This window comes from Pogoniulus pusillus, chromosome 33, assembly GCF_015220805.1.
Source record: "Pogoniulus pusillus isolate bPogPus1 chromosome 33, bPogPus1.pri, whole genome shotgun sequence".
NCBI lineage: Eukaryota > Metazoa > Chordata > Aves > Piciformes > Lybiidae > Pogoniulus > Pogoniulus pusillus.
Window position 1 is genome coordinate 10933448 of NC_087296.1, and position 26685 is coordinate 10960132.

Sequence of the window (26685 nt, forward strand, 5' to 3'; positions counted from 1 at the left end):
GTGCTGGTACACAGCAAGGGTGATGCTAGTGCAGGGCTTCTGCCTCCTCCCTGATCCAGAGTTGTTTGCTGGCAATAATACAGGTTTAGTGATTTATTTTAAGCTTAGGACAAGGAAGAGTTTTCTGCAGAGATAAGATTTTTAAAGAGGGCTATAGATGAGATTTGTGTATCTGTGAGTAATTACATACATGTGTAGCTGTGCACCATGGTTATCTCAGTTTGCTTAGATTGGTAACTGACTGCTTGTGTGTACCTTGGCTTATGGGCATCTTGGGAGGTAAAGGCTTCTTTTCTTCAGCATATAGCATAGGAGACATCTGACTGGAGAATGGGAAACTCACACATTGACATGCTAGTAACAGAAACAGCAATTCCACCAGATGAGTTCTGCAGCAGCACTGAAAGTGCTGCCTTCAGGACTGAGTCATGTGTGGGGAGAGTCTACCTAGAGTCCTACTTGGATCACTGCACACAAGGGCTCAGTGCCAGTACCCTCACTCTCCTGCAGGCTGCAACAAGAAAAGACTCTACAACCCAAGAGCACATTTGACCAGATCCTTTTAAAAGAATGCATTAATGGCATTCCTAGAAATTGATAGGCTTTTTAAACTTAAAAATAACACTGAAATCTAAAGAGGGAGCCAAGTTACTGTATTAGTTTTCCTCATTATAGCTGGTTTATGTTAACTAAACTGATTTAAGCCCAGCAGTTCAATTTGCTGCTGATATTTTCCAGTTTTGAAATCAAAGTTTTGGTGTCCCAAGCCCTAGAAAATTAGCTGGTGCATGTATATTGTGAGAGAGGAGGGGGGAAAGGAAGGGAATCTTGCTATCCAAACCTTTCCTACCCCATTAGGACAGCACAGTACAGCAGTGTGGGTATTTTGTTTACTGTCTCACAAATGGATCCAGTTTTAAGTAAGGAAATACCCTTCCTTGTCACCACTCTTATGACCTGTGCTGGGAGTAGAAGACTTGGTTGTAGTCAAGATCTTAACAAAGCTTTGGTAGAAACTGATATGCCAAAGTGCAAAGGAAGTGGGAAAACCTGGAAAATAGGTAGTTGAGTTGCTGTGTGTGGAACAGGTACAGGTTTCACAGCAGTCATTATGCTCAGTTGCTCTTTGAGGAGTTTGGGCTGGTTGTTTTTTTCCTTTCCCCCTTCCTAACCCCTGCTTTTCTCCTGTTGCTTTAATGTTAGTTCTTGCATGAAGAAGCAGTTCTTGATTCGTGGGCTTTTACTGCCTTATCAGCTTGTGAGGTTCATAATGACGTTTTATTTCTGTCAAGAGAAGAGGCATCACCTAAAAGAAAGCCTTGAGTGCTTGGCTGTGGAAATGTAAATGTTTTTTTTCCAGTGCAGTTGTTATAGAAACTATCTTTTGTTTGAACTGCTCAAGAGTTTCAGAAACTCTTTCCCTTGAACTAGTAGGAATCCATACCTGCAAAGATGCTGTGATAAAGCAGATCTGAGTGGTTCGTATCAATCGGTTCTCCACCTCCTGGATCAGATGTTAATGCTGAGTAGCAGCTGTCTTCATGGCTGCACATTGCTGCAGTCTCCCTCGAGCCTCAACTGCTACAGAAGTGGTGATTTTGCTGTGCACTGTCTTTGCTCTCTACTGTTCTTCCCTGCCAGCTTCCTTGCTCGTGTCGATATTTTGGTGTCGCACTGGCAGCTTGATCAAAGATCAGCTCCAGTGGGATACAAGATGTGTTTTTGTTGTTATTTATTTTCAGCTGGTACTAGAGAGGGGATGTGTTGGTGACAAGGAGGTGGCAGCTGTTTTGGCAGGAGCCCACGTTTAGTTTGGAATAAGTGCTTGTGTAGCTGTAGCTAGAGGTTGCAATTCATATAATCAGTTAGTTGCATCATTAATTTGGCCTTCCTGTTCTACTAAGCAGCAGAAAACCTCACCAAGCTTTTTTTGCAGCTTCAGGCTCTCAGGGTAGTTTTGATGTGAAGTCAAATTTGCTGCCATCATGTCACACTGAGCAGAGCTTTGTCTTGAAGTTACCTGGCCGTTTTGAAAGGTCCTTTCCTGGGAGGTGAGGAAAATGATAGACTAGCTTGCAGGAAAGAGTCTAGCTAGGAAAATGGAAAATGTTAGCCTAAAAGGTCAGTTTCAGAAAGCTGAGAACCAAAAGGGTTAGTATGAAAAGTTGTGTCATCTTTTCTATTTCAGGGGAGACTGACCTCCAGATGGCTGTTGGTGTGTGTGTATCCATCCTCTAAACTCTGCATGAGTGAAGTGGAGGTTGTAAAATAAATGGGAAAATGTTTCTGTGGAGGAAATCATATTTAAACAAAAACTAGATTGATGTTTTGGGGGGTTACAGATAGAGTTTGTCTGCTTGGCTGGACAAACTGCTTCAAATGATGTGTTGATAGCATTTCTTTGCCTTTGTTATAATAATCTTATGCCCCCATAGTGAAGCATAAAGCAAATCATACTTGACTTTGCTTTCAGAAAAGCAGAGAAAGAATGGAATAAGAATATGAAAGACTGCTGTAATTGCTCCTTTGTGTTCCTGTTTCTTAAGCACGCCTCATCCACGTTTGAATAGGTTTAGAGTTCAGATTTGTGGTTCCTATTTCCAATGAAAAAAGATTCATAAACACTTAAAAGAGCAAACTTTTCATTGTCTGTTGTGTCCAGATAGCATTGAACAGCAGAGAAGTCAAGTGGCCCATCCAAAAGATAAAAATATCTAGGAGTTCAGTTTTGAGGAAAATGCTGTCAAGAGTGGCAGCTGGAAGAGGAAAGTAAGAGCTGCAAATCTGCTAATGAAGTCAGTGGTTCCCACTAGTTTGCTTCAGTTAGCCAGGGTCATTCATGACAGTGAAGGTTTGGGGTTCAAGCAGTTGTAGTCTCAGTGCTTTCTAGGCAATGTATTTGGAAACATCTGATGTGAGATGGAATAGAAACCTTGGTGGCTGCTGTGTTTCTTTCCATTCTGTGCATGCTATGATAAAGCCTACAATGAATTTGTGTTAGATTTGCACCAAAAAAGCCCCCACCAAACCAAGCCCAAAACCAAATGTGCAGAACTTAGGTCTTCATTTATGTGGGCATGTTGTTTAAGGAAAAAAAGCTTTACCTCGCTGCTGCCCAGATCTTTTGGGTTGGTTTGGTACTTTTTAACCTTCATATTCTAGCTCAAAAGTCTGAATGTTGCAACTGATGGAAGCTTTCAGGTTGCAGAACGTTTAATCGCTGCTGCAGGCTGCATCTTTGGCCGAGGTAGAACAAATTCTGAGTAATGCAGCACGATGCTTGCTGTGATCTGCCCAGCAGTAGGTCACTGTGACGTGTGGCATTGGAAAAGGTAAATTCAGAGCCTGGAGGGTGCGAGTGGGAGCACAAAAGATACAGAGAGATCGAGCAGGATAGTTGCTAATGAGCTGACCTATCTTGTGCGTGTTGGTTTCTAAAGCTCAGTGGAGATGTAGATCAGTGCTCTGTGCTCACTTGGAGTAGTAGAAATAGATATGCTGTTCTTTTAAGTTTGCCAAGATGGGAATTTTCCTCTCTTCTGTTCAGTTGTTTTTATTAGGAGACTTCACCTGGGAAGCAGAGATGCAGGATAGTGAATTTCCTTTGGTTTAGCATCTGGGCCAGTGACCCAACACACTGGAGTTACATTTTGCATTACTTCTGTGTTGCTCTTTTTCTTGGCCTTAGGCATTACTGTGTTTTCATGCACGAAGTAATCCTTTGTGACCCACACCTTGCAGCTTTAATACCTTGTTCCCCTGCAAACACATTTTATTTGCTGTTCTTTGCTGGGTTGGTGCTGCCTGTGTCTTCAGTAGCTTATTTCACTGACAGGAAGCATGTGATAAGGGCAGTTTTCTTCTGTTGAGGGTGTGCCTTAGTAAAAGATGTCAACTTGTAGCTGCAGAAAGCAGTAAGTCATCCTTGTACCAGATACAGGATAGCAGAATTTAATCCATTTTAGTATTGCACTCTCTTAAAGTCAGCTTGATATGAAGGAAATGTGTGTATTCTAACACTTAAAATGTGGTTTTCTTACAGGGACAATGGTAACTAAGATGTTAATGGGTTGTAATAAGAAGAAAATCTGTCTTGCTGCTGCTGCCCTTCTTTGCATTTTAGCTTTGTGCCCGGGCAGAGGATCCTGGAGGGGGAAATGCTGTCTTGTGGGTAGCGAGAAAATTGTCTCACACTTCTGTTGTGTAGCTGTGATTTGGCAGGTAGAGCTAAGCTAAAGCAAGGCACTGAGCAGCACATCGTGTAGTCCACTATTAAATGTAAAGTATTTGGTGCTACAGACAGAGCTAACATCTTTTCATGCAGCTGACTGCTGCAAGCTGCTGCAGTGTTCTAAAAAAATAATGCTCTTTACAGGTGAAGTTTCAAACACTCAAGATAAAAATGAATCAGTTGGGGTCATAAAAATGCTCAGCTGGAGCTGTTGTGCCGATTAAGTTTGTAATGTGGAGCATTAAAGGCAAATGACTCTAAATGTTATCTCTGTATAGAACTTGAGTAGCAGCATTAAGGGCAGCAGACAGCTTCACTTCTCGGTCATGCATCAGAGCTCAGGTCAGCTTTGTATTAACATGCTGGTAGTGATGGAGCTAGGGATTGCACATAAAATATTATTGGCTGCTCCCCAGCAAAATACTTAAGGGAGATCAAAGCCCCTGATTGGACTTTTACCTGGACCCAAGGCAGCATGCTGCCAGTTGGTCTGCCTAAGCAGAGAGCACAGCAACTGGTGGGAGCAAGGACTGCAGCAAGGACTGCAGCAGGAACTGCAGCAGGAACTGCAGCAGGAACTGCAATTCTGGGGGCTTTTCACATGTGACTGCACCCTAGAGTGAGTGCTCTGAGCACTACCGCCACACCATGCATTTCCAGCACTGATCAGGTGCATGGTTCAGGGTGTAAACCAGGTCTGGACATGGATACAAGCAAAAGGCTGCATCTAGTTTTTGGGCTAGTTGAATTCTTCAGTCCTCTCCATCAGCTGGTGCAAAGCCAGGGCAGTGTGCTAGGCATGGGCTGCAGCTGGGGCTGGTGGACAGGGCGCAGCAGTCACTTGAGAGATTGCCTTCTTGTCTTTCAGTCTGAGATGTTTGGCTGCCAAACACAGCAGAAAGGAAGATACTATAGGAACCTAGATGTACCTGCCTCTAAATGTGGCTTCTAAGTCCTGTTCCCTTAGTCACCATCCAAGCAGGAGGCCTGGCTTTCATCAGAGAAACACCTGCAGTGTGCCTCTGTTTATTACTTTTACAAATACAGCAGCTGCCTTGGCTTAAAAGTAGCTCTGGAGGAAGACGTGATGATGATGATGATGGTACTTGTTTGATGCAATGATTTAGAACCCAGGGAGTGGAAATAATAGATCCTTCCTCAATTTAAGGAGCTTGGTTTGTGTTTGTTTTTATTAGGTGTAGTCTGTGCCAAGTGGGCTGTTTGGCACAGCTTCAGCTCATCCTTAATCAAGAGCAAAAGGAAGTGCCCAGCTTCCAGGTAGTAACTGTGGGCCTTGTGGCTGAGACTCTCTCCTGGCTCCTTTTCCCAGGGCCATTTCTGATGCAAGCTTCATAATCATTCTTAGCTCTATAAAGTCCTTTCAGAAGACCAGGTAGTAGCCTTGACACTGAAGGTTATAGCTAGAAGACAGATCCACCATGTTGAAAATGCTAACATTTGGTGGTCTCCCATCAGCAACTGGAAAAGCTCCCTGGATTTTGTTATTCAGCATTTAAACCTAGATGGTGAATTCAGGAAGCAATTCCTATGCCTAAACCAAGCTCCTCGTGCTTTGGGAATTAGTTCTGTATTTTCTCTCTTTGAAGAAGATCAAATTAGCTTCCACAACTTCCTGTCTTTTTAAAACAGACCCTTCCAAAGATCTTAGACCTTTGCTACTCTCCTACTTGACGAGCAGTGGGTTTAAAATGAGCTGTCCAGCTGGGTCAGCACCTGGGTTGCAAACATGTGGTGTTTTCTCATTTGTGCAGATCCAGTGTCCATCTTGCCAATTTGTCTGGTGTTTCAAGTGCCACTCTCCCTGGCATGAAGGTGTGAACTGCAAAGAGTACAAGAAGGGAGACAAGCTGTTGCGTCACTGGGCCAACGAAATTGAGCACGGGCAGAGGAATGCCCAGAAGTGTCCAAAATGCAAGGTGAGCTGCTCTGCCTTGGCTTGCAGGTTGTGACTTCAGACTATTGCATTATGTATTTAAGTATCTGGAGCTTGTGCTGGGCATTGGAATTCATGCTTGCAGTGCAGGTTCTTGACAATAACCTATTGAGAAAAGCAAGTCAGATGTTTTATTTGCTGGTTCCTGCTCCCATTCTGCAGAATCTCTGCATGCAGATCATAGAATTCCCAAGATCACTGAGTCCAATCTTCAACCTAGCACCACCATGGCATGCAAATAATAGAATTCCCAAGATCATTGAGTCCAATCTTCAACCTAACACCACCATAGAATCATAGAAGGCAATCCTGTGCTCAGCCCATGCAAACAAGCCAGGATTATCTTCTGAATCCCAGAGCATTTGAAATGTCCTTTCTAGGGGGCATTTAAGTCCTTCTCTGAATGCTTCAACCTAGCACCACCATGGCATGCAAATCATAGAATCATAGAATTCCCAAGATCACTGAGTCCAATCTTCAACCTAACACCACCATGGCATGCAAATCATAGAATTCCCAAGATCATTGAGTCCAATCTTCAACCTAACACCACCATGGCATGCAAATCATAGAATTCCCAAGATCACTGAGTCCAGTCTTCAACCTAACACCACCATGGCATGCAAATCGTAGAATTCCCAAGATCACTGAGTCCAATCTTCAACCTAACACCACCATGGCCACTAAACAGTATCCTGAAGTGCCTTGTCTATGCATTCTTTGAACACCTCCAGGGACAGTGACTCCACCACCTCCTTTGGGCAGCCTGTTCCCATGCCTAACAAGAAACATGAGGGCAATCATAAGAGGGGACTTTGATGTGTGTTTATAATAAATGTACATTACAGAATAAATGATTCCTAACATAATCATGGGCCAAACATAAACAGGGCCACGAAGATGCTCAGAGGGCTGGAGCACCTCTGCTGTGAGAGTTGAGGGTCTTCAGTCTGGAGAATAGAAGGATTCGAGGAGACCTTGGAGTGGCCTTCCAGTGTCTGAAGGGGGCTAAGAAAAGGCTGGGGAGGGACTATTGACAAGATCTTGTAATGACAGGATAAGGAGTAATGGATTTAAACTGGAAGAGGGGAGATTTAGACTAGATGTTAGGAGGAAGTTCTTTCCAGTGAGGGTGGTGAGAGACTGGCACAGGTTGCCCAGGGAGGTTGTGGCTGCTTCCTCCCCAGAGGTGTTTAAGGCCAGGTTGGATGAGGCATTGGACAACCTGCTCTAGTGGGAGATGTCCCTGCCTATGGCAGGGGGTTGGAGCTGGAAGATCCTTGAGGTCCCTTGCAACCTAGACCATTCTCTGATTCTATTCTATGATAAAGCTTTAAAGGAATGTAAAGCTGTAGAGGTATACAGTGCCCTTGGTGAGGTTTTTGTGGAATTGTAGAATGGCTTAGGTTGGAAGGGACCTCAGAGATCATCTACTGCAGCTTTCCTGATATGGGCAGGGATACCTCTCAGCTAGATTCAGCTGCTCAAAGCTTCATCCAACCTAGCCTTGAACAGCCCCAAGGAGGGGCCATCCATGACCTCTGTGGGCAATCTGTGCCAGTCTCTCACTGCCCTTGTACTGAAGAGCTCCCTAAGATCCAGTATAAACCCGCTGCCTTAAATCTAGTGTAAGCCTACTCTTCCTCATCTTCAGCCCATTCCCCCTTGTCCTGTCTCTAGACACCCTTATGAAAAGTAGCTCTTCAGCCTTCCTGTAAGATCTCTTCAAGTATAAGAAAGCAGCTCTGAGGTCCCCCTGGAGTCTTCTTCAGGCTGAACAACTCAAGGTTGCTCAGCCTATCCTTATAGCAGAGGCACTCCAGCCCTTGGATCATCTTCCATCCCCAGGATGACCAAGGATTTTGAAAGACTTTGGGTGCATTCAGTTTTGGAGCATGGCAGGAAGTACTCTATCAGTGAGGTAACTAAGGGAGACTTGAAGATTTGTCAAAACCCAGAACTTTTTTGTGATGAAATGTCAGTTCTGCACAAGCCCTTCTCAGGAATTAATTTTCAACAGTGAAGTGCAGGCACACACCCTAAAAATGTCATTGACCTCTGCCAGGAGAGGAAGTATTTCCCACTGCTCTAATGAGGTGCAGCAGCCCTGCACACCCCTCCCTGGTTGTCCCTGATGAAGGTAGCCATTATGTTGGCTCACTATATATTTTTTTTCACAACTCTTCTTTCCAGCAGTAGTAGGTCAAGAGCACCATGGTGGTAGGAAACTGTCCTTTATTTGGAAAGGGAGTACCTGATCTGAACTTCCTCACTTCAAGAGAGATGTTGAGGTACTGGAACATGTACAGAGAAGAGCAATGAAGCTGGTGAGGGACCTGGAGCACAGCCCTGTGAGGAGAGGCTGAGGGAGCTGGGAGTGTGCAGCCTGCAGTAGAGGAGGCTCAGGGCAGAGCTCATTGCTGTCTACAGCTACCTGAAGGGAGGTTGTAGCCAAGTGGAGTTGGTCTCTTTTGCCAGGCAACCAGCAACAGAAGAAGGGGACAGAGTCTCAAGTTGTGCTGGGGGCAGGTCTAGGCTGGATGTTAGAAAGAAGTTGTTGTCAGAGAGAGTGATTGGCATTGGAATGGGCTGCCCAGGGAGGTGGTGGAGTCGCCATCCCGGGAGGTGTTGAAGCCAAGCCTGGCTGGGGCACTTAGTGCCATGGTCTGGTTGATTGTCTAGGGCTGGGTGCTAGGTTGGACTGGGTGCTCTTGGAGGCCTCTTCCAATCTGGTTGATTGTATGATTCTATCTATTGCTCTGCATCTACCTCATGGAGAGGAGAAAGTAAGGAAATGGGACCATTTGGTAGGAAATAAATACTGAATGGGAAATTTGGCTTCTAAATGTCCAAAGCATCCTTTTGTCACACTTGAAGCCTTACCCTGTGCAAATAAGAGAATGCTTACCAGCATAGCTAGTATTTTGTTTTGCTGTTAGGAAAAGAAATGCCCTCTGATGCCATAGCTTGAAATGAAGACATTGCAAAACAGTTAAGCAAAATTCAGAAAGCTCTGAAATCAGCAGCTGGTTGTTTACTCTGCCTGCTGCACACAGGGGCTATTTTGACAGAGTTTTAACAGCTTGCTGGGTAGTCAGAGCTGCTAGACTTGAGCCAGTTCTAAAAATGTTCACTTTCTGGGAAGACTTACAGTAAAAAAACTTCCACAAACTTTGTTCCTTTGGGAGCGGGAAGAAGTAAGTGGTTTGGTTTTTATTCTTTGACTCTTGTCCAGATTCAGCTTTTATGACAATGCAAATGAGGTAATTCTTGAAAGAAGCTGTCAGAAAAAGCAAATACACTAAGCAGAGAAGTATGAACGTGGAACAGCAGGGGGAAGAGGACTGCTAGCTAGAAATGAACCAAAACTGCTAACTCTAACACATTTATCCTTCCTAAGTTTTAAGTTGGACATGCCAGGTGTAAAACTGTTTTCGCTGTCTTCAAAAGAAAAGGCTGGGTGCTTAAAACTTAGGGAGGTCAAGTCAGTAAATTTGAAGCCTGAAGTAGCATGAGTGTGGCTATTAATTTCAAGAGGACCCTTTAAGTTTCTTAATCACAAGAAAATACAACTTGCTGCATGGTGGGAGGCAGTATGGACAGTTACAGAACTAGCACAGGAAAAGATCCTTTGTTAATAAGTCCTTGCTGGAAATGTGGTATTCCAAGGGAATATTGAAGAGGGAATTCAACCTGATCATAAACCTGTGGTGCTTCCCCCACTCCTGATATTTATTTATTCAGAGGTGAAGAAAATTCATCCTGCATAAAACCTCCAGAATGTTTATGTCAACACTTTGTTTTTAAATCAAATCTGCAACTACGAAGTAATCATAGAAGCACAGAATGGCCCAAGTTGGAAGAGACCTCACTGATCATCTATTCCAACCTTCCCACCTCCCTCTAGTTGAGAGGGATGCCTCTCAACTAGACTTGGCTGCTTGAGGCCTCAGCCAACCTGGCCATGAACACCCCCAGGGAGGAGGCATACACAGCCTCCCTGGGTAGCTGATTCCAGAGTCTCACCACCCTCATGCTGAAGAACTTCTTCCTAAGCTCCAGTCTAACCCAGCTTCAAACCATTCCCTCTTCTTCTGTTTGCTGTCTACAACTACCTGAAGGGGCATTGTAGCCAGGTGGGGGGTGGCCTCTTCTCCCAGGTAACCAGCAATAGAACAAGGGGACACAGTCTCAAGTTGTGCCAGGGTAGGTATAGGCTGGATATTAGGAAGAAGTTCTTCACAGAGAGAGTGATTTCCCATTGGAATGGGCTGCCCAGGGAGGTGGTGGAGGCACCGTCCCTGGGGGTCTTCAAGAAAAGCCTGGATGAGGCACTTAGTGCCATGGTCTGGTTGACTGGATAGGGCTGGGTGCTAGGTTGGACTGGATGATCTTGGAGGTCTCTTCCAACCTGGTTGATTCTATGATTCTATGATTTCTGGACACCCTCATAAAGATCCCCTCTGCAGCCTTCCTGTAGGATCCCTTCAGGTATTGGAAGGCAGTTCTAAGGTCCCTTCAGAGCCTTCTGTAGGCTGAAGCAGCTCCCTTAGCCTTTTCTCATAACAGAGGTGCTCCAGCCCTTTGGATCATCGTTGTGGCCTCCTCTGGACTCACTCCAACAGTTCTGTGTCCTTTTATGGTGCAGACACCAGAACTGGATGCAGTGATACTGGTTTTTTTACTTTATTCTTTCTTGATCATTTATTCAGTTGCTATCCAAAAAATACATCTTACTGAAGCATTCTTCATCAAAGTATTAATAGATGTCAGGATATATCACAGTATCATCAGGGTTGGAAGAGACCTCACAGATCATCAAGTCCAACATGCGAATAAATATACCAGTAGTTAACAGTTTGACCTCAGGATGCTTGGAGCTAATACTTTCTCTCCAGCCATCCCTCCAAACCCTTTATATAAAGTAACATTTAATCAGTTTCCTATCATATTAGTAGGTAAAGAGAACACAGAGTCAGGAAGGCACTATTTGATTTATCCCTGTTCTAGATCCACATTGGTTCTGTTTTGAATGCCATTATTTTTTAGTCTGATATGTGTATGCATTCAACTTTCTCTCTTTCATGTTTGGTGTTAAGTTTACAGCAGCCAAAACTGACATCTACATTGAGGAAAAGTCAAGGTGAAGTTGTAAATATCAAGATGGGATATGTTGCTCACAGACCATGATATGCTCATCCTTGGAAATGTTTTAAACGGGCCTGGAGCACAGCCCTGTGAGGGGAGGCTGAGGGAGCTGGGGGTGTGCAGCCTGCAGAAGAGGAGGCTCAGGGCAGAGCTCATTGCTGTCTACAACTACCTGAAGGGAGGCTGTAGCCAGGTGGGGTTGGTCTCTTCTGCCAGGCAAGCAGCAACAGAACAAGGGGACACAGCCTCAAGTTGTGCCGGGGGAGGTCTAGGCTGGATGTGAGGAGGAAGTTGTTGTCAGAGAGAGTGATTGGCATTGGAATGGGCTGCCCAGGGAGGTGGTGGAGTCGCCATCCCTGGAGATGTTCAAGCAAAGCCTGGCTGGGACATTTAGTGCCATGGTCTGGTTGATTGTCTAGGGCTGGGTGCTAGGTTGGACTGGCTGATCTTGGAGGTCTCTTCCAACCTGGTTGATTCTATGATTCTAGTGGGATGAGCTCTGGAGTAGTCTGATCTGACTTTGAAGTTAGCCCAACCTGGTGCTAGGGGTTAAAACAGATGACCTCCAAGGGTCACTTCCAACCTCAATTATTAGGTAATTTTGTCTACCCTTCCCCTGTGCCTTCTGTCTCATTAGCTGTATTTTCAGTTGGCAAGATTTGGAATTAGCTGTGTGATCATAGCCGACTGAATGACTCGGTCCCAGGACCAGTCTCTCTCCTAGGGCTCTCAGAACTATTGACTAAACCTGAAGCTGCCCTGGTCTGTGTAAAGGAGGGCAGTTCTGCAGAAGCTGGCAGGCAGTGTCCAAGAGGTGGCTGTTTCTGAAGGACACTGAGGATGAAGGATCCATGAAGGTACAGGAATGGAGCTGTTTCTGCAGGCAACCAGCAGAAAGATGAGTGGCAAATCCAATCAGCCCAGCTTCAGGCTGTGTTGTGGGCAGTTCTGAAAGCTTGGTGTCATGCTTTTGTGTGGGGTGTGGGATCCTGCTTTTTTAACCTAAAAGAACCACAGAACCCACTACTTTTCAAATCAGTCACTCTAACAGCTAAGCCTTTCTGCTGCTTATTACAAAATGCCAAATCAATTTGTGTTGATAATGGGAAAGAGACTAGGGCCACAGGTGGCATCCGTAGAGGGGTCAGGCAGAGTTCAGAACTATATTTACTGTGCTGCTTTTATTGTTAATAAAGTTTGGTGCTAATGTGTCTACTTCAGAAATAAGTTGTCAGCAAGGGCATGGATCACTCAGATTCCCAGCTGATAGAGAGCGTTTAAACAAAGCAGGGTTACATAGAATGAGGTGCATTGGAAGAGTGTGGCCAGCAGGTTGAGGTTCTCCCCCCAGTCTGCTCTGCCCTGGTGAGGCATCATCTGGGGTATTGTGTTCAGTTCTGGACTCCCCACTTCAAGAGAGACAGGGAGCTACTGGAGAGAGTCCAGTGGAGGGCCACAAGGTGATTAGGAAACAGAAGTTTCTCTTTTACCAAGAAAAGCTGAGACCTGAGGCTGTTCAGCCTGGAGAAGTGCAGCCTGAGAAGGGATCTTATGAATGCTGGTGAATATGTAATGTCAGGAGTGTGGAGCCAGACTCCTCTCAGTGGTGTCTAGTGACAAGACAAGGGGCAATGGGCACAGACTGGAACACAGGAGATTCCACATAAATATAAACTCCTTCCCTTTGAGGGTGGCAGAGGCCTGGAGCACGTTGCCCAGAGAGACTGTGCAGTCTCCATCTCTGGAGGCATTCTGGACCCACCTGGATCTCTTCTGAATGATCCTGCTCTGGCAGAAGGGTTGGACTGGATGATCTCCAGAGGCCACTGCCAACCCTCACCAGTGTGATACGGAAAATGATGCATGGAAACCCATAAACAACTGTGCCTCACATCTGATGCTTTGAAACAAGCCTCAGAAAAGCATGGTTGCAGATGCTGAGCCAGGCAGGGGCTCGCTTGCAGCGTCAGGCTGCCCTGGGTAGTGCCAACTGCCCCCTGCTGAGAAAGTGAGGGGAAAATAATCTTCACTGTTTGTTTTTTCTCCTTCTGCTGATCCAGATCCACATCCAGAGAACAGAAGGGTGTGACCACATGACCTGTTCCCAGTGTAACACTAATTTCTGTTACCGCTGCGGGGAGAGGTACCGGCAGCTCCGCTTCTTCGGAGATCACACCTCAAACCTCAGCATCTTTGGATGCAAATACCGCTACCTCCCCGAGAGACCACATCTAAGGAGATTAGTGCGAGGCTCTGTCTGTGGTGAGTGGATAACTGGGCCTTGTGGAGAGCTGCAGGACGAGGTGATTGGAGTTGGGCAGGTGTAGAATGATTAAGTGCAGTCTAGATGCGTAAAGTACTGTGTGGGTACTGCTCCGTGACCAGAGCTTCTTTCCTGTAAGGGTCCCAGAGCACTGGAACAGGCTCTCCAGAGAAGCTGTGAAGTCTTCTCAGGAGACTTTCAAAGCCTGTTTAGACATGTTCCTCTGAGATCTGTGCTAGATTGTGTGGTCCTGCTCTGGCAGGGGGCTTGGACTCAGTGATCTATGGAGGTCCCTTCCAGCCCCTAACATCCTGTGATGGGCAGCCTGTTCAGTTGGGCACAAGGTGGTCTGTTAAATATACAGCATTTGCAGTGCTTCTTTCAGCAGACTGTGTACATATAAGCATTGTCTTCTCTTCTGAAAGCTTCTCTCTCCTAACCCTCCTTAGTAATTGTGATGGTTTGGGTGTTCCCTGCCCCCTCACACTTTAGAAATCACCCAGACTAGTCTCAGTCGGCTCTGGGAATATAAATGAAGCTATTTATTTACAGCTAGCACAATATACAAGCAGATATTTACAGTATATACAGTTATAGACAGAAATATCCAAGGTAAAAGGTAATACAGGAAACACAACTCCCCTCCCAGAAACCTGAGTCCCCAGGAGGGGCTCTCAACCACCCCTGCACCTTCCCCCTACCCCTCTCAACCCAGTCCTAAAGAAGAACAGAGGTTCAGCCAAGAGGTTAAGAAGCAAAGGTGAGTGGAAGGTGTGTTAGAGAGATGTAGCTCAGTCAGAAGCCCAAGGCAGAGTGTGATACCAAATGACCAGAGTGTTATCTAATGTTTTCCTTTCTTCTTCAGCAAGACTCTGAGGGGAGTAGACATCACCATTGTTTTCCTTTCACAGCCTATGATCTAGTTCTTCTCACCAAAACATTCTAGCTAGCTTCAAGCTACCACAGAAATATGTCTCTCCTAACCCTTCTTAGTAATGTCCTTCCTAACCCTTCTTAGTAATATGTCCTTCCTAACCCTTCTTAGTAATATGTCAGCAGGCTGGAAAAAAAATCACAGAGTGGTGTTACAAATGATGCAAAATTAATCATCAATATTAATTTTGATATCCAGGCAATGATTGCTAATAACTATGAAAATTGTTTGTTAACATTAAATCTCACCAGAAAAGTTATTTACAGTGTTTGAAACACACAGTTTGGATGCTTCTACACACAGGGAACAGGCAACTTAGAACACTTTAAGAAATAACTAGCAAACACAAACTCAAAACTGGGTAGAGGTTGCTGGTTTCAATGATACTGCTTGCCCACCAGGGTGCTTAAGAGGCTACTGTCTGCTGCTAAGGCAGAAGGCACAGTAGAATCTAGTTACAGCATTTCTTACAGGGAAGCCTTGAGTATTTATTCACAAAATAGAATCAGACAGTACCCAAACACTTTGAAGGGAGTTCAGTTGACGTCTTGAACATCATTGCAGGCAAAGCAGAGCATTATGTGGCAGGGCAGAGCAGGCAAAAGCAAAAACCATGTGGCAAGAGCCTATTTATTGATTGCCCACAGGTAGTGGCCTCTCTGACCACATAAATTAGCCTGTCAGAATGGCAGCTTGCCAAACCTGGCCATGTTAGGTGAAGACAGGGGCTTGCCTTCCCTTACTTGGGAAGCACAAGTCTGGGCAAGTCTTGGCCCCTCAAAGTGGGTGTCTCCAAGTCTTTTGTCTTCTCCCTGCACTCTGCTTCCTCCCCCAGCAGAGGGAAGGGGACCATGGGATCATGCCTGAGCAAGCCAGGACATGTATTTTCCAAGACAAATGGTTTGTATTGGAAGGGACCTTAAAGATCATCTAGTTCCAACTCCTCTGCCATGGGCTGGGACACCTCTCAGTAGACCAGGTTGCTCAGTCACCTCCCATGCAGCCCTGCTGTCCTTAAACACTAGCTTTGGACATGACCAAAATGGCTGTCAAAACCTACTGCTGACTTCACCACTGAACAACCCAGTCTGTCTTCAGGTCTGAGGCAGGTTTTGCCTTTGCTTACTCTGCTAGAGCACTCTTGGAGCTAAGAGACATCAGACAAAGGAGCTCTGGGAAGTCGAGTGCCCATAGTCTCAGTGGTGTTTTTTGGTGTGTGACAATTCCCCCTGATTTAAGAGCCTCATAATCCTTCACACTATGACAAATAGTGTGTGAAACTGGGACTTGAGATCAGTGTTCTGTTGAGATGTGTAGAAAGGAGAGTGGATGGGCTGGGGTTTGGAGATGTTCTCTGGACCGTAGAATCATGAAGTGGTTTGGGCTGTAAGGAGCGTGGTTCACTTTGGTGCTAAGGGACATGGTTTAGCACCAGACTTGGTTAAGTTACACAGTGGTGGACTCGGTGCTTTAAAGCTGTTTCCCAATCAAAATTACTCTGATTGTTAGCCAATCCAATACTCATAAAGGTGATTGAAGTAAAAGATAAATATCTGCTGCTTAGCTACTCCTTCTTATACTCTCCCTGCAGCTTGTGCAAGCCTTGTTCATTTTGGTTTAACTCATTCCTTACTCTTAGTTTACAAAGATAAAGAAAGATAAGGGGTTTAAATGTGGTAGGTGTCTAAGAAGAAAAGGTATTCTGTTATGGTGTTGAAGTTTAATCTTTAGACTCCATTGATAACCAGAAGAAGATTCTGTCCAGTGATATTGAAAGACCTTTTTTTTTCCTGTAAGACCTTGGAACTACACAATACTCCAAATGTGATATTCACAGGCACAGGCAGAAGGGAAAAGACACTCATGCTTTGTTTGAGCTCTGAGTTAGTTTGTCAAAGGTAAGTAAACAAGTTCTTAAATTGAGTTTGATTAGGAAGCATTCTTTGTGTCTGCAAAGAAATTACTCCAGGTGAAAGCTACCTTAGCCCTTTCTGCAGGCTCTGCCTCCACATACTTGGTGCCCAGTTCAGTGGCTGAAGTTTTTACTAATTCTGATGCCAACAATCATAATTTTCTAACATTTTAGTTACATGGTTGTCAATAAAGTGTGTTCATGGCTTGAAACAAGCTTTTGCAAGTTTTACTTCACCAGAGCCTTTAACAATCTCACTGGTTTTAATCACTCTGTCTTAGAGTTTTCCATCACTCTAAATGCCTTCTCCTGTCTACACTTGAATAATTCCTTTGACAGCTTCTGTGTGTGTAGAATGCAGGGCAGTGGAGTCTCAACGCGGTGTGAAGTTAGGATGTCTAGCAACTAGAGTAGTACTGCTTAATTGATAATCTTGGGAGGTCCCTTCCAATCTCTAAGGTTCTGTGCTTCTGTGGATCACAGAATCAACCAGGTTGGAAGAGACCTCCAAGCTCAGCCAGTCCAACCTAGCACCCAGCCCTAGACAATCAACCAGACCATGGCACTAAGTGCTCCATCTGGTCCTTGCTTGAACACTTCCAGGGACAGCGACTCCACCACCTCCCTGGGCAGCCCATTCCAATGCCAATCACTCTCTCTGACAACAACTTCCTCCTAACATCCAGCATGGACCTCCCCTGACATAACTTGAGACTGTGTCCCCTTGTTCTGTTGCTGGTTGCCTGGCAGAAGAGCCCAACCTCACCTGGCTACAGCCTCCCTACAGGTAGTTGTAGGCAGCAATGAGCTCAGCCCTGAGCCTCCTCTTCTGCAGGCTGCACACCCTCAGCTCCCTCAGCCTCCTCATTGGGCTGTGTTCTAGGCCTCTTACCACCCTTGCTGCCCTTCTCTGGACACCTTCCAGTATCTCAACATCTCTCTTTCATTGAGTGACCCAGAACTGGGTGTAGTACTCAAGGTGTGGCTTGACCAATGTTTTTCCTGCTAGGAATTCATATTTCCCACAACAACACTCTTAAAAAACTTCAAAAGTAATCAAATTGGAGCATGCAAAGCACCAGTTCAGGCAGCTGCTGTACATATTTCCCCCAGATATCTCATTTTTCCTTCAGACTGTCCAAACTAGTGGCTTAGGTTATGGAGAGGTTTACATCATCATTAAATGAAGTCATCCATTGACTAGCATCAGATACAAGTAGCTTGAGAGAGAGGGAAAGAAAAGGAAGAGAAAGGCAGCCAATTCACTTTTCCTCCCTTCCTAGATGTGATCTTTCAAAGACATGCTTAACTTAGAATCACAGAATCATTTGGGTTGGAGAAAAGCTTTAAGGTCTTCAAGTCCAACCATTCTCTAACTCTACGAAGTCTGGAGCTAAGCTGTATCTCTCAGCACCACATCTGTGCCTCTTTGAAACACCTCCAGGGATGGGGATTCAACCAGTTTCAACTGTAGTGTTCCAGAATGAACTTTTATCTTCCCTCCATGCATTTCTACAGATCCTGAACCCAGCAGAAATAAATAATAGGAACATGTTTTATTTCTTCTCAGTCTGCTCTAGGCAGTGTGCTGCACAGCCTTGCATCTGTGCTCATGTAGGAGCAGCAACTTATCCTCTTCAGTGCTGCTCCGAAATAGACTTGGCTGTGGTTTGACTTAGTCCTGAATCACGACTGTACAAGAGGACTTCACCACAGCCTTTTAAAGCAAGCAGGAAGCATATTTAGAGGCAATGGCCTCATCGCCTTCAGCTAACCTAAACTCTCAAAGATGCAGGTTTGTTTGGCATCTTTCCAGAGTGGTTGCCATACAGTAGGAATCTGGAGAAGCCAAGCGATAGCATCTTCATAGCTATCATGTTCCTGAAGGATTCCAGTGCCTGCAGGATTTCAGAATGGAAGCAGCAGTAAATGCAAGCTAACTGTTCATGTACAGAATGAGAGCTGGTAGGGGGTGAAAAGGGCAATGTGTGCAGAGAGCTGGCTGGGTGGTGAGAGCTCCTGGCTGGCTTTGTAAGATGGATTTACAAGTGGGAATCCTGATGAAGCATTAAAACGTCAACCAGCCTTTGGGAGTCCGATATCAAAAGACTTAAGGAATGGTTGGAAAGGGAAGGAGAAAATGCCTGCTTTGAACTGTTTAATGAATTTTGCATTTCAGCTGGAAAACTACTCATCACACCCCTAATATTGGTTCTGGGACTGGCACTGGGAGCCATAGCTGTTGTCATAGGTAAGAGTGTGGATATATGTGAATGATGATGACTTTGCAGCACTTACTTCAGTATTTTCATCTCAAGGAGATGGACACAAAGTCCAAAATTCATTTTAGTGCAAAGGACATGACTTCTTTCTAAAAAAACTTGTTTCTTTAGAGTCTTTTTTCTTTCCTTGCATTTTATGCCTGTTAGCTTCCCCCTCCCCTCCCCTCAATTATTTGGCTTTCTGCAACATAATCATTTAACTAGTATGGTTAAACTGGTAAAAAGGACAGAGTCACTTAAAGTCTCCTTGGGACTGGCTGACATGGACCCAGTGGATGAAAAATCTGAGTCCTTGGCTATGTGCATGACAAGAGTTTTTGGTGCACAAGGTTTAGTCCCAAGAATCCTCAAGCTTGAAAATGCAAGCAACACACAAAAAAAGGCAAATTGGGATGAGTCAATCTCAGATTCAAATTCAGTGCACAGGCTGCCAAGTTGGATACCAGCTCAAAACCCAGTGCTGTGAACTTGTTTGGTGCAGTCTGAGAGCTCTCTTAAGGTGGTTGTATTCATGTGGATGCAGTTATTGTAGCAAGTCTGCTCTTTGCCTGGCTTCCCTGGGCTCTCCTGCAGAAATGCAATGAGCTGTAGTGATAGCTGTGTCATTTTGCTCACATAAGTGCATAGCCACTGGTTTTAGTGGCAGGAGCATCTCAGTTGGGGATCACAAAAATGTATATTCGATGGAAAAATTGCAGTGTATGCCCAGCTGTGAGGCATGTTCACAGAATGGTTGGATGGAACTTTAAAGATCATCTAGTTTCAACCTCCCCTCCATGGGCAGTGGCACTTCTCACTAGCCCAGGTTGCTCAGGGCCTCATCGAACCTGGCTTTGAACAGCTCCAGGGAGGGGGCATCCACAGCCCCTCTTGGCAACCTGTTGCAGTGTCTCACCACCTTGACTGGCAAGAATTTCTTCCTAATATCTAGTCTAATGAAGTCAAAATGTACCAGGAGAGTTACATTGATAGGACTGTACATAACCAATCAACATATCACTAAAATGCTGCTACAGTTTTACTGAACTGCATCTGGCTAAAGAAGAAATCTTGCTGTTAATTTCAGCCTTTAGGCTAAAAGTAGATGTCCTTTTTTTCCCCCCTCTATCAGTATTCTTAGTTGCATTCACTGAAGATAGATATATAGAATCGTGGAGTTGTTTTGGTTGGAAAAGACCTGTAAGAATATAAAGTCCAACATCACCAAGGCCATTAAACCACGTCCCAAAGTGCCATAGCTGCAGGTTTCTTGAACACCTCCAGAGATGCTTACTCCAGCACCTCCCTGGGCAGCCTGTTCCAATGCCTGACCACTCTTGCAGCAGTGGCACTTTTCCTAATCTCCAATCTAACCCCCCCCTGCTGCAACCTGAGACCATTTCATAGAATCAGGGACACCCTACCCTAGAGCAGGCTGCTCACAGACTCATCCAGCCTGGCCTTAAACACCTCCAGCCATGGGGCCTCAACCACCTCCCTGGGCAACCCATTCCAGCCTCTCACCACTCTCATGCTGAACAACTTCCTCCTCATGTCCAGGCTGAACCTCCCCACCTCCAGCTTTGCTCCATTCCCCCCAGTCCTCTGACTCTCTGATAGCCTAAAAAGTCCCTCCCCAGCTTCATTCTATCACCTAATACTATCGAGAAGAGACCAACCCCCACTTGACTCCAACCTCCTTTCAGGGAGTTGTAGAGAAAAGCGAAAGCTGCATCTGAATACTCTCCATTCACTGTTAAGAAGCCAGTGTCACACACAAAGGATTGCATTTAATGATGGTTTTGTTCTTCCTCTCTTCTCTTCCGGCAGGTTTATTTGTGTTTCCTATCTATTGCCTTTGTAAAAAGCAGAGGAAAAGGTCACGGACAGGTATGCGCTGGTAAGGATGGGCCTTACTCAGCAGAACTGAGCTGGTCCTGCAAGGGCTATATGCACTTTGAGCAGCAGAGCAATACAGTGCTGGTAAAGCCACCGCCCTGGAGGAAGAACGCAGCATCTCCTGCCACCTTCCCTCGGCCAAAAACACTACTGCAGACCAGAAAGCCTCTTTGCTCTGGTGCACTCTGAACAAGATGGGCCCCCTGACTGCTGCTTTTTAAATGTTTTGGGGTTTGTTGGTTGGGTTTTTTTTTTTGTTTTTTTTTTTTTTTTTTTTTTGGGTTTTTTTTGTTTTTCTGTTGGTTTTTTTGTGGTTGGTGTTTTTTTTTTTTTTTTTTTTTTTTTTGTTGTTATTATTATTCCTTTGGAGGGTTTTTTGAACCTAAGTTTCTGAACTAGACAATCAAAGTCTGTGTTGTAGCCACAACTCTTACTACCGATTTGGCCTGTGACGAAAGCATTTAACTGCTAACCATGTGCTCTGTTTAACTTCAGTGTTGGCCTTTAAGGGGGAAATGCTTAGAAGTGTTTGCACTCTTACTGTATACTGAGCATACTACTTTTGGTATTAAAAAATACTTCTGTAAATAACTTCCATCACACAGCATTCTGTTCGGCATACCGAAACCCTGTCACATGCCAGAGCACGACAGCTGGTTATCTTCTGAGTCCTCCTGCTCCTGGGCACCAGTGGAGATTGCCACCACCAAACTGCAGTGCCTCTGAGTGAAAAATATCCTTAGCTCTGTGATACTGACAGCTAGGCTGATGGGTGTCACTTCAGTATTTCTTTGCTGTTCCTATGGATTGGGAGGGTGACAGATTGTTTTCAAAACGTTGTCCTCTTCTAGAAGAAAATCTCCCTGCGCAGAAAAAATCCTTCAGGTTTAGGTAACAGAAGTGTTAGTGGCCTGTTCTGTCCCAGGATATCCCTGAAGTGGGTTTGCAGGGAAGCTGGAAACCTGCTCTTTGGCAAAGGCTTGGTGACAGTAGAGATGTTACACACTAATTCCATCAAGCTTGGCTTGAAATTTCATAACCTGAACAGCAGGTTGTGTTTAAGCAGACTACAAAAGTCTTGGAGCATCCACTGGTGTCTCCTGAAGAAAATCAGTGAAATTTAGGCAAGGGAAGGGTTCATAAATTCTTAGGGAACCATTTCATTCTTGCTCTCTACTTCCAGTGTTTCCCTGTGGCACATTACAGATCTGAAGAGCCATCCCTGCTCTTCCTTGTTATCTTCAAAGTCCCGCTGCTTACTACCAGACCTCCTCCTCCTCCTCCTCAATGTGTTGCCACAAGAGAAATGTAATTCAACATTAGGGATCAGCTACTGTGACCTTTTGTTTTTTCTACTTTTAGTTATAATCCAAATTTATCCTATAAATATAACTTAAAAAAAATAGAATCAGATAAATTTGCATAAGCAGAACCCTGAAAGACTAAAGAAAGGAACCGAAGAAGAGAAATTGTACAGGTCTGTACTGCAAAGGTACTTTTCTCAGTGTGTGTGTTTGAAAATATGTATGTCTGTATATATAGGAGGAGGGAAGGGGAAGCAGGGACATGGGCAACAGCCTAAAGAGTCTGTGGACTCAAAAAGTAAGCCGTCAAATAGCATAGCTTTGGAGGGATGTGCTTTGCTTGGAGAATCCTTGTTAAAGCTGGAATTTGGAAGTGAGTAGCATTCTGCCCCACCAACGTAATACTGTTACAAGATGTTCACTTTGACTTCAAAGCCTCAGTGGAAGAAACTGATGGATTTTGTTTACCTGGAAACATAAATACCAGCTTGCCATAGCTAACTGCTGTGCTTGTTTTCTGCCAGCTTCTGCTTTGGTTTTCTTCTTGGAACAGTTTATGCAAGCACACCATAGCAGTCAACAAGTATTTCAGGTTTCCATTTGCGTTTAAGGGCACGGTGACCCTGTTGACCTTAGATTAGAAATAGAACCTTTCTAAGATCTGCAAATTAAGTGGAGAGGCAATGACATTTAGGAGTTCAAAGCCTATTGTCAATGCAAATCCACTCGTTAATTAGATTCCTCCTTCTGTGACACATCAGTTTTCTGTTGGTGTTCTGTCTGAGGTTGGAAGCTGCCTTAAAATCAGTCTTGTTTTTGAGTGTGTTTTCTGAGGCTGTGCTTCTTAGTTGTCTTTGGCTTACTCAGGGATTTTTATTCCTTTCTTTAAATGTCAAATAATGAAGATATTTTTGTATTGTTTAGAAAAACCTCCAGACCTCAGAGAGTGAGATAAAGGTAGATTTGGATTTGCAATGCAGTCTGTATCATGGTGTCAAACTATTCCACTTGAGAATATTTTAGTACTTGAGATTATCTGTAATTAGCTGTTCAGTGGTTTCATTTGCCTTCTTTTTCTGGTTCTTCCTAAAGAAGTGGGATATTCTCTGTAGCTCTTTTCACTCTGCTGTGATTGCCATTTTCAATTTCCGATGGGAGTTCAGTCAGATTTGAAGTTAAGATGCTAAAATAATGAGCATGGAAAGGAATCACAGACTGGTAGGGGTGGGAAGGGACCTCTGAAGATCAAGTCCAAACCTGCTGCTAAAGCAGGTTCACCTCAATCAGGTTGCACAGGAATGTATCCAGCCAGGTTTTGAAAGCCTCCAGAGAATGAGACTCCACAACCTCTCTGGGCAGCCTGTTCCAGTCCTCTGTCACTCCCAAAGTAAAGCAGTTTTTCCTTAAGTTGATGTAAAAAAGTGGGGAAATTAGGAAGGAACCTGAAGAATATAATGCTCAGCTAAGCCGAATAACATAACTCCTTCAAAATATGTTTGTATATGAGTTTGTGTTCTTTTGTTCACAATAACTCATGGGACTGTGCAAGGCTGAAAAATGCAAATTATTGCAGTCTTGGCCCTGCCACTGATGTGATCTCCTCTCACCCTCTAGCCCATCTTAAATCCTTGTTCCAGCTCTGCTCAGAGCAGGGCTCCTTCTTGTGGATTTCTCTGGGGAGTTCCTTATGACAGTGTGGGGTTCCTTGGAAAGGACCTGTTTGACTCAACTTCATCTAGTTTATGGACTTTGATTAAATCAGAATCATCAGCAATGAAATAGATGAAAGGAAGACAAGAGGTCTGCACTAATTTCCGGTCAGAAAGCGCATCCTTTTGAGCGGAGAAAAGCAACACATCTCAGCTCCTGTGTTATTTCATCTAAGCCATTTTGATTCTATCAGAGGGAAATGGTTCTTCATTTTCTACACATAGCAAAATGAGGCATCTTTGACCTTGTAAAAGCTGAGAGACTCTAACCTCTTATTCTCCACAGAGGAAAAAGAATGACAAATATTATTTGCTTTTGCTTCTCCATATCTCAGGAGAATATTTCAAGAGGCAGGTAAAGTAGGAATATGGAAGTCTCTTTCCATCTCATATGGAAGTCTCATCCATCCATATAAAACTATTCCCACTAAGTACATACATACGATTTTCCATCAGCATTATGTCCTATAACCAAGTGAAATCTCAGTAGTACAGAACTTCATTCAGTGTAAGGTTAGCTTCTTAACAGCTCTCATACTGCAGGCAATCTCACATACATCACCTTTTGTTTTACAAGCATCGATTGTTTGAGAGGAATGAGATGACCTTTTGTTCAAGGACGTTTCTCTTTTATTATGTGGGTGTTTTTTTGTAACTCTAAGGGAACCATCAGACTGTTCTGCTCCACCTTTAGTAGCAGAAAACTTCATGGGGCAGCTGAATTAACCTGCTGAGACAGACTGACAGATCCTTCACTACTGTACATCGATCGCCACTGATCATTGGGTTTGCTTTCATCACGTTTCGTGTTTAAGGTTATTTATCCTTGTGCAATGTTGTTGCTGATGGATGTCTATATTCAGATTGGGAAATGCTTAAATCCATTCAGCACTAGCCTCCTCTTAAAGCTTGCCAGGAAATGGCTTTGCCCACCTGCTTGGACCTTCTTGCAGGCATGAGGTCAGAGCTGGCACCCTCCTGTCAGCACTCTTGTGCCTGTGCCTGCTCCTGCTGAGGAGTGTCGACTGGACATGCCCAGCTGGAGAGGGCTGCTTTCCCTTTCTCCACTTTCTGTGCTAATTAGCTGTATTTCATTAACTGGGTGAAGGTTCAGGGCTGCTCAACCATGCCAGTGGTAGGATGAGTCTGAGTGATGTTACTCATAGTTGGGTAAGTTTGCAGAGCTTCTCCAGGACCTGACTAGAAAACAACTCTGCTTTTACTTGTGTCAGCCTAGTAGGCAAGGAGAGTAGGAAGATGATACAGGCAAGAGGTAGAAGTGCAGGTGTGGGGAGCCTCGAGCTGCAGCCAATCCATCAGTGGGAGCTCTGTGCCAAAGGCTCACCATGTCTGTAGCAGACAGCACAGTTGCATCTCTCCAGCATCACTGGGACGCAGTGAACCAGTGTGTGTGAGCCTCTGCGCTCCTTCGGAGCACTGCAAATGTGTAAGGAAGGAGAAGTTCATCTCTGGCTTTTGCTGATGCTGACTTCCTCATTTCCTGCTGCAGTGGGGGTTGGTTAAATTTACTGCTTGTGAAGCTTTGCTCAGTGTGAAGTTTTATTTTCTTACAAGTAGAAATTTGCAGGGCCTATTGCCAACTTAACTAGGTGGTGGCTTGGATCACCATCAGGTATTCTTTTTTAGACAAGGAGCTTTCTGCTCCTCCAGGGACTGCCAGAGCAGAGCCTGTGTGATGTTGAATGCTGCATGGGTAGGGTAGAAATTCTGTCAGAGTACAAATTCTTCTGTGAGTGAATGGTTTCTCTTAACCAGTTAGATCTGAGAAACTGGTTAATACTGTGTTGGTCAAACAGTTTACCATGTAGACTCTGGAGAGTTTAAAATTTCAGTTGTGATGTTCTTCTTGAGCAAACCTTGCATCATTCTTCATTCTTGCTATGTGATGATTGTGTAGGTCTAAGTTGTAGATAAGAAATGCAGATTACTGCTGCTTTTGTAATCTAACTCTTCTTTTGCTGATGAAAAGAATTCCACCTGAGGAAACAGATAATTTCTTAGTTGCTTTTTATTTTTCAGCCTTACAGTTTCAAAGGGTCAGCTCCATTCCTGGCATCAGTCACAGCCTATTTAAACCAGAGAAGTTGTACCCATTTTTATGCCAGTGTGGAATTTGGTCACAAATACTTTGTTAAAAATATCTGGAAGTGCATTGGTAGCCCTTCTGCAGCCACTTCAAAATCTGGTTCACTTCTGAAGAGCCACAAACTACTTTGGGGCTTGTCCTCTGTCTTGTAGAGAGATATTAGTGCTGTTGGAGAAGTGCAAGAGAGGGCAGGGAGTAGGGAAGCACTTCCAAATGACATTCAGACAATAAGGACATTGTCAGGGGAAGGAGTTCAAGGATTTCATGTGAGACACCTTCTTCATGCTCTGAGTCACTGGTCAGATTAAAACTAGCATCCATAGGTGATACCAAATACCTGAACTTTCTGCTTTCTTTAGTGTAGTGGATGCTACCACAGTGCCAGAACTGGAACGAAACTGTTCAGTATCTTTTGGACCTAGCACAGAAACTTGAACAAGAGGGCACACAGCAGTGTCAGAGCTGCATTGCTGATCTGATTGTTGCTCATCTCGCTGCTGGGTCATGAAAAACCAGCTGAGCCTTGATTCAGCTGTAAGCCCAGCAGTGTTTTCACTTCTCTTCTAGCATGAGCAGTCCTTAACACCCCCAGGCTTTTTTATTTTGGATTAAAACTAACAACTTCTTGCAAGTTAGACAGGACTGCCTTCCTGGCTGATTCTTCTTTTGTGTGTCTAAGGGCTCCAGGTCTACACATTTCTCTTTCCAGTAAGGAATTGAGTCTCTTGTACAAGGCAATTAATCACTGATGCTCCTCAGCCTGACAGTGAAATACTATAAGGTAGGGAAATGAAAACTGATCATGGAGAGCATGCTCTGATTTCAAAGGTAAAAATGTGTAATAAGCTTTAATTACTTCCTAGGGAAAAAAGAAAAGACATTTCTAAGTGTGTTTCCAGCTGGTTATTTCTAAATATATACATCCAAAAAAACCCCCTATATCAGCAATTGGTCTATTAAAAA

General features: G+C 44.4%; 1 protein-coding gene across 6 annotated transcripts in view; it reads left to right on the forward strand.

Moving 5' to 3' along the window:
* TPD52L1 (TPD52 like 1) overlaps nucleotides 1–26685 on the forward strand; it is a 153278-nt gene that overhangs the window by 42731 nt on the left and 83862 nt on the right. For 5 of the 6 annotated variants that reach the window (XM_064170094.1, XM_064170093.1, XM_064170091.1 and 2 more), the window contains exons 3-4: nucleotides 6004–6168; nucleotides 13394–13595. In XM_064170094.1, coding sequence (XP_064026164.1) covers nucleotides 6004–6168; nucleotides 13394–13595 — 367 coding nt within the window. Of the gene's footprint in view, nucleotides 1–6003; nucleotides 6169–13393; nucleotides 13596–18621; nucleotides 18694–20533; nucleotides 20869–26685 lie in introns of those variants that run through there. The other variant, XM_064170095.1, reaches the window with a different exon arrangement.